The 7784-nt window shown below is 37.1% G+C and overlaps 1 protein-coding gene across 1 annotated transcript in view; it reads left to right on the top strand.

Moving 5' to 3' along the window:
* The first annotated feature begins 316 nt into the window (after window positions 1–316).
* LOC140937094 (WD repeat-containing protein 46-like) overlaps window positions 317–7784 on the top strand; it is a 20882-nt gene continuing 13414 nt past the window's right edge. The window contains exons 1-8 of the mRNA XM_073386627.1: window positions 317–345; window positions 429–521; window positions 706–815; window positions 1381–1468; window positions 2307–2368; window positions 3064–3168; window positions 5094–5244; window positions 6151–6286. Coding sequence (XP_073242728.1) covers window positions 328–345; window positions 429–521; window positions 706–815; window positions 1381–1468; window positions 2307–2368; window positions 3064–3168; window positions 5094–5244; window positions 6151–6286 — 763 coding nt within the window. The 5' untranslated portion in view covers window positions 317–327. The remainder of the gene's footprint in view (window positions 346–428; window positions 522–705; window positions 816–1380; window positions 1469–2306; window positions 2369–3063; window positions 3169–5093; window positions 5245–6150; window positions 6287–7784) is intronic.

Here is a 7784-nt window from a genome sequence, read left to right as displayed (position 1 = left end):
AATTCGGCTTTTATCAATTTCAAAGTTTTTTGTTTACTATTGTCATAGTAATATCGATTTTACTTAAAACTACATTTTCACAAATTTCAATCCATAGCCAATTACTGGTGAAAATTTTATAGCGATCGGACAAGGTAAAAACTACTTTTAAGGCGATTGAAAAATATCGGTATGGCCTCTGAGAAACTGTATCGAAACACCTTAAAACACTGACAGGGTAGAAGGCTGGAAAGAGCCTGGATAGGAGAATTGAGTGGGTCAGCAAGACAGTCGGTCAGCGGTAACATCGATAAAATCCCATACATGAAGTACCTACCAAAATCCAAGATGGCGGACAAAGTTAAGGTAAACCATGTGTTATTCTTGACCTAAAATTCCACTTTCTGCCAACGAGTATTCATGATTTACTGAGATATTCCACGTGATAGGGAAATACAGCTATGAAGAAACGTAAGGATGGAGACAGAGTGGACAAAGACACACTGGGGAAGTACAACAGAGGAAAACAAAATAGGTTTAAGGTCAGTTCATACAAACTAAAAGTGGTAATCGATCTGAATTACTCTCGAGTGTTACGCTTTAACACATGCACCACACTTAGTAATAATTCTTGACTGACGTTTGATGTAGTGATTATACTTTTAACTGAAACCATTTCTGAATGTAAGCTTATGTTTTTAATGTTATTTTGTATTTACTTATCAGCGTTTAAAGGACAAGAAACTTCGAGGCAAACTCAAGTCATATGAGTCACAGTATCAGCAAGCAGCTATACAGGCAGCCAAATCAGAACTACTACTCACGGAACAACCAGGGTATAAATACATCCCTTTTAATAATACATCCATTATGATGGGCTATCATAATTAGGGTTCTGAAGCGTAAGATCTTCACCAGCTATTAGAAGTTTGAGAACCATGCATTTTGATGAAAAATTTTACAATACATTAACCATCCTCTATTGATATTGAAATCAGTGAAGTAGAATCCCCGCCATCTCTTTCAGAAGAGGGAAATTGAAAGTTTAAAAATTTTCTAAGGTAGAATGTATTTGGCTTGAGAAGGAGAAGAATGGGAATCCCAGTGAACAATAATTATTTTTGTTTCCAACTTCAGTTCTGAGAGATGAATAAAGACATATTTACCTCCCGAAACTGAAAAGTCGCCTGGCTGATCCTCCTCTTCAAATCTGCCTCAAAAAGCAAAAATACCAAATAACTGACTGCTGATGAGAAGTTTTTTTTGGCTGCTGTTGTTGATCCCTTTTATTTAATATTTATTTCACTGAAGCATGTATTTTATTTTTCAGGTGTTTAGTCTCTTGTGTATTGACGTGACCTAAAGCTGTTGATTTATTTTTAACTGTATTATATACTGTAGCTACTTAGAGGCTGAAGGCTTAGAGAAAACTTTTAAGTTCAAACAAAAGGACATCGCTGATGTCGTTGATGTTGCAAGTGCAAGAAAGGTAAGTTTTTTAATATATCAGAGCATATTGTACTGTAGATAAAACCTTTGTATATCTACTGCTGTATGCAATAAAAAAATTTATAACAGTCTTTGTGAAACAATGTTGGTGACAATAATATTATTATTGTGAACAATTGAATGGCGTATGGTAATTAGTAATGTCCAGTATTATGAGCTTAGCTGATGATATCTGAGACTCTCAGTGAGTGTTGTAGTTGCATTAATAATTATTTGTTTCAGTCATTTGCCCGGCCCCACTGGCATAAGTGCTATAAATACTGCCAAGGGTAAATGAATGAATTATTATTATTATTTTTATTATTGTTGGCCACTCATGGGAGTCTGTATGAACCTCTAGATCTGGCTCTACAAGGAGCCAGGTGATAAATTTGAGTCAGTGCAGTAATTGTTAACACACATCACCTGTTTACATATTATTTACATGTACTAGAATTACATGTCTCAAATCCTCACAACTCTCCAAGTTAATGAAGCCCTGATGAGTGGTTTAGGAACTGGATGGGAGACCAGCTGCAAATATCGTGTCATGAAGACTTCTATTTCTTTCTTTCTTTTTCCTTTTTTTGTTTTATTGTTTTATTTATTTTAAAATGCATATAGTTGAACATATTCTGCATTATTTCGGATACTGGATTGAAAACAATAGGCAAGTCCATATTCAAACTACAGGCTGGTGTACATGTACACTTTCAGAGGTGAAACCACTCTTTCCATCAGCGTCAAAGGCATTACACTGTACTTTAATAAGACATTAGTTTCACCATACAGCCTGTTCTATTGTATAATGGTAATAAAATACTATTTTTTTCTTTAAGTATTTTGAATTGAACCTGGACACGTTTGGACCCTATAGGGTAAATTACACTCGCAATGGAAGGTGAGTTGGTTGTATTTTATTCTGAGAAATCAACAGTATGACTGTTTTATGCTTAAAAGTCTAGATGATTATGGAAAAGTTATGTTGCTGTTGTTCAGTTGTATCTCTGGTTTCAATCTATTTTTCTTTGTTTGAAATGCTTTACTGTCCCATTTAACCATACCCCTAAAAAGGCCATCAACAAAACCTAGCATCCCACCAATTTAGCCCAGGTTTAAATCCTAGTCTGAGGTGACATGGTACATGGTATGTGGGTTTATTTGTTATTGGTTCTTGCTCCAAGTGCATTTTGCCACATACTTAGGTTTTCACTTCTCTCTATTACCTTAAATCTCCTATTTAGCCCCCTCCTCCAGGTTTATTTATTTCAAACACATCTAAAGTGTGTGGGGAATGTTGGGTGGAGACGGGAGCTTCTTTTAGAGGGGGGGCTTATTTGATTTAGCAAAGACAATGGTATCAGTTCACCATAAAGAACTAGAATACAAAATTGGAAAAGCTCAAGTACAAGAAAGTTAGAGGTCATGCAGCCGAGGTTCAAAAACTTATATTTGATGGCATTTGTATCCCACTCAATAAATATGTATTGACATTTTTGACCTGCACTGTACAGTAGCTGCTGTCAGAGGCTGAATTGTGCCATGTAGCTGTGAATCAAAGTAATCAATTCAAGTGTGTTTTTTTTTCTTTGACAGATTTCTACTGATTGGTGGCAAGAGGGGACACTTGGCCACATTGGACTGGCAAAATAAGAAACTGGGTTGTGAGGTTCACGTGCAAGAAACAGTTAGAGATGTCAGGTGAGATTCACAACTACTTACAGTGTAGTAAAGATTGGCTTCTACTGTTAGTAATAGTCTGGATTTTTGCAAAGCAAGTTGATGTGGACGATAAAAATTAGCCTATACAAATAAACCTCAGTTTTATCCAGGCAGTTGCAATTGCTCCAATTGATGATAATACTGTCCGCATCACTTCAGAACAGGGTTGTCAAAAGTAGCTGGCTGCTGGCAAAATCCCTGCCTATTAGGTTATTATCGGCTGGCTACTCTGCTTGGGATTTCTTTACAGATGGCGTTTTTTAAATAAAATATCCCTGGACTGGTTAAGAAACATCTTCTGAAAACTATAGCAATAATTATGTGTCACTTACAGCTGTAGGTACTATGAAAAATGCCACGAAACTCAACACTTTGCTTGTGCCGCTTGGCATGACAAAAACAACATTTCAGAGCATCCTAGAGGCTTGAACCTTTTGGCGCTTGGTAGTGCCTCCAGCGCTGGCCGCTTTTTTTTGATAACTCAGCTGTCTACTTCTAAACTTTCTGACAACCCCACAGAAGTGTTTTTATATTATTATCTTGGCCACCTGAACATATTTTGAGATGACTCTGGTGATCAGCACAATAATGATTGCATTATTAGATGTGACAAAAAATAATTATGATTTATATGATTATTGTGAATCTACATCTCACTGTGCGTTGGTCTTTATCATTGTCATAGTGTCAATGGGCTGTTTGGGATTATTAGAAGAAGTCTCTTATTTTTACTATTTTAATTTGTGTGATTTTCACAGTTATAAAAAAATTGCAAAAAGTTAATACGTGTGAACAAAGGATTGTGCAAATAAAGTTAAACACACAAAATTTAATGCCATTAAATATATAACAAATCAAAAAGAATTTTAAATGTTCTGCATTCAGGCCTTTAGGCCTTTTGGTGAATAAAAATAACTCAAAGTGTCTGGATGTTGTTGTTGTCCCTCCAGTCTGCAGCTAGCACCCTTTCTTTGATTCTCTGCTTTCTCCAGCTTGTAATTCAGCGAAAAACTTCTTTCATATGACACTAATGCATACTCAGAGACCTGTTATGTTTTGTTGAGTTTAATACATGTAGTATTACTAAAGTTAGCTTTGCTGATGTGTCAGAAGGTCTCATGAATAAGTTATAGTGTGCTTTTAAGTTTACCCATCTTACTTTTAATAAAATTTTTAAAATTGTATGGTCTGTGATAAGTACCCTCAATGCCGTTAATACAAAATCAAGCACTGCAAAAAATTACTCAAATTTAGTACATTTTTGCTCTAAATTTTCTTGCAATCACAAAAATTAGTACTGGCAAAATTTGGCTCCTGTATTTTCGTGAAATTAAGTACACACAAAAATTAGTAAGAATACATTCTTGGTAGCTTAAGGCTAGGTTTCCTACTTATGTGCTTACAACGGTCGCTTATGATCAGTGAAAACTAGATTTTTGGAGTCGCAAGAAGAAGCAGAAGAACTAAACCAATCACAAAGCTTCTAACTCTGACAATCTGGTTTTCACCAGATTGTTAGCGACAGAGTTGTAAGCAGGGTCAGAAGAAAATGGAAACTTTCTGATTCTTCAGACTTGGATTCCATCACACTTATGACTCCACTTACAACTCCGATTTTTGATTTTCACAAGGTCATAAGCATCCCTATGAATCCGCTTATGACTCTGACTCTGACTCTGACTCCGTTGCTAGTGAAAACCAGCCTTTAGCATCATTTTGGTTTTTGATGAGAGGCCGGGAACATCGTGACCACAAGGCAAAGGAAAGAACTAACAACAAACTCAACTCACATAATGGTGTCAATACTGGGATTTGAAACCGGGCAACATTTGTGGAAGCCGAGTACTCTCACTGCTGCCCTGTCCCTTGCTCCCCTCTTACATTGATTTCATTTTGTTTTGCAGATGGTTACATGTTGAGACGATGTTTGCTGTCGCACAAAAGAAAAATATCTTCATTTACGACAACAATGGCATTGAACTCCATTGCCTAAAAAACCACCGTCAAGTGAACAGATTAGAGTTTTTACCTTATCATTTCCTTCTTGCCTCAGTGGTAAGTGGTCATTTTCTAAAGACTGGCAGCAATTCAACTCAATTGTAATTGCTTTATGTATTCAAAGGGGCTACATGTATGTCTTACTATATTTACTACCTTATTAAAAATAAGCTTTAAACATGTCTCCACCTTTATCGAATTCCTACCATTGGCGACAAAATTAGTTGAGACACTTCGCCGCAAAGGGGCTTTCCCTGAAATTAGTATACATAAAAATATTCAAACAGTTACTAAAATGTAGTAGTAATAATAAATACTTATTTATCCACTCCCCTTATGGGGCCTCTCAGGGATAATGAAACAATAATTCAAATAGAACATAACATGGTTAAGAATCCCAACTGGTAGGAGGCTATTTACAAGTGTGGATTACCTCGGGACAACCAAGAACAAATCCAGCTAGTGCTCAGAGCGGGACTTGAACTCGGGACTTGAAGTCCAGCGTTCTAACTGCTCGGCCATGCTGCCTCCACATGATCAGTGAAAATTATAAGGTAATATGAATTTTTACTCGAGGAACAAAATCAGAGTTGTAAACTTTGTTTGCTTTCACGAATAAAAGGATGCATTGGCTGAGCAATGGGAAATATAATAATTTGGGCATTAGTTAAAGTAAAACAAAGGAATAAGTCAGAATAGTGAGAAGAGGATGGAGTAAAGCTGCAACATTTGAGTAAAATTTAAGGGTGAACACAAATGAATGAAACACAAATGAACACAAGATACAATGATCTTGTAAAAGACAAAAAGAGAAGCCAATTTACAGAACACATAACATCAGTTGTAACTACTGACATCTGATTTATGTTCACAAAGGCTACGCAAGTCATGCGCGCTTTTAGAACGTTTTTCATCTTTGGTATATTATGCTGTGTCGTGAACTTTCCTAACTTTATGTAACAGGGAGAACATGGAATTCTAAAGTATCAAGACACATCAACAGGCAAACCAGTTGTTGATTTGTATACAAAGCTTGGAAAGTGTGACTGCATGACGCACAATCCTTATAATGCTGTCATTCACCTTGGACACTATAATGGTATGTTTGGTTTCTTTGCTTTGTTGTTATTAGTAAGAATTTGAAAATTGCACGAAATAATAGTGATAAAGTGTGGGTCAATGCCAAATGTTAAAAAATCAAATGCCACTCCACGCGGTATCTCGGCAAAAACTCTTGGGCGACTTTGTCAGTGTGGATGGTCCTATCGATCTCTGTAAGCGGGTGGGAAAGTGAGACCATAAAGCACACTCCTGCACTACGTATTCCAAATGGGGTCTGACGAATGCTTAGTTTGTAAAATTATGGTACAAGAACTTCTGGTTTTGTAGATACTAAATTCGAACTGATCCATGATGTCATGATTTTTTGCTTTTACAATCATTCCGCGTATATGTCCTCCCAACAAAGAGTATTAGCTAAAACAACCACTCCTATATCATCTTACTTTTCTACCACTTGTAGGGGTGAATTACCCCTCAAATTTCATTTGCCTTACGTTGGCCCAATGGGATAAGCAGTGCAAGTCTGATTGAATGTTTTCTGGTGATTGTGCGTTCCCTATTAAATTGAGTCATCGGCAAATAGTGAGGTGATATTCAAGGAATAATAAGATGAGAGCAACTGAAGAAAGTAACCCTACGAAGAGTAAAGAATAGATTGCAAATAAGCATTCATGCATGAGTTACTGCGTCTTACAATAAGAATTCGAATGACGATCGTGGTGCAACAGCTATTGTGGAAATGACAATTCTCGCTTCCGCAAATCGCTTAGTTTAACTTGCTGGAGGAAATTTTCAATATTCTGTAGTAGACCAGTTCCTTAAAAAGCGGACAGCCAATGACAGAGCCGGCGAGAAAGTAGACAGGCTTAGTTATCAATCCCTTACTCGCTCATCAACGACATGTGAAGCAATCACCTTCTTGGAGTAAGTGGTTCACGGCGTTTTTACTTTAAACCGAGTGAATTTCTGACTGTGTAGAAATTTCAGTGCATGGGTAGATTGTAAAAGCGTAGAAAATTGAAAATCATAACTGGCCTGGCGGCCGCTTGATAAGAAAGAATGCAGTCACAGCGGATACGATGTTGAGAAACTCCAAGAAGCTTAAAGGACTGAGCGAAAGAACAAAGATGTACTAGAATGTAGAGAATAGCAAAGGAATCAATTGTTCGCAAAACTCTCCATGTAACAAGAGTGGTAGAAGAAAGAGCAACACTGAACGAACTATGAGACAAGGAAGGATATGGACACCTTGAGTGCAGAAAGAGCCAAAACCTGCGAGATCAGGCCTCAAGGCTGAAGAAATTGCAAGAGCGTGATGTGGATAACAAACATAAGGATATACTTTATGGTGAACAAAACGGCTTGGTTGAAATTGAAATAACTTGTGACCAGGAAAGCCAAAATACTAATCTTACGGCGCCTTTTGCCGGATTTGCATGCAGTAGCAGTGCGATTCCCATAGTGGATCTTGTTTACTATGGGTAATGTCGACCGAGGTATCGGTCGATATAGCGGTCGATATAGCGGTCGACAGT

The sequence above is a fragment of the Porites lutea genome, chromosome 5 (genome assembly GCF_958299795.1).
Source record: "Porites lutea chromosome 5, jaPorLute2.1, whole genome shotgun sequence".
NCBI lineage: Eukaryota > Metazoa > Cnidaria > Anthozoa > Scleractinia > Poritidae > Porites > Porites lutea.
Note: the sequence above shows the minus strand (reverse complement) of the source record. Positions and strands in the feature narration are given on the sequence as shown.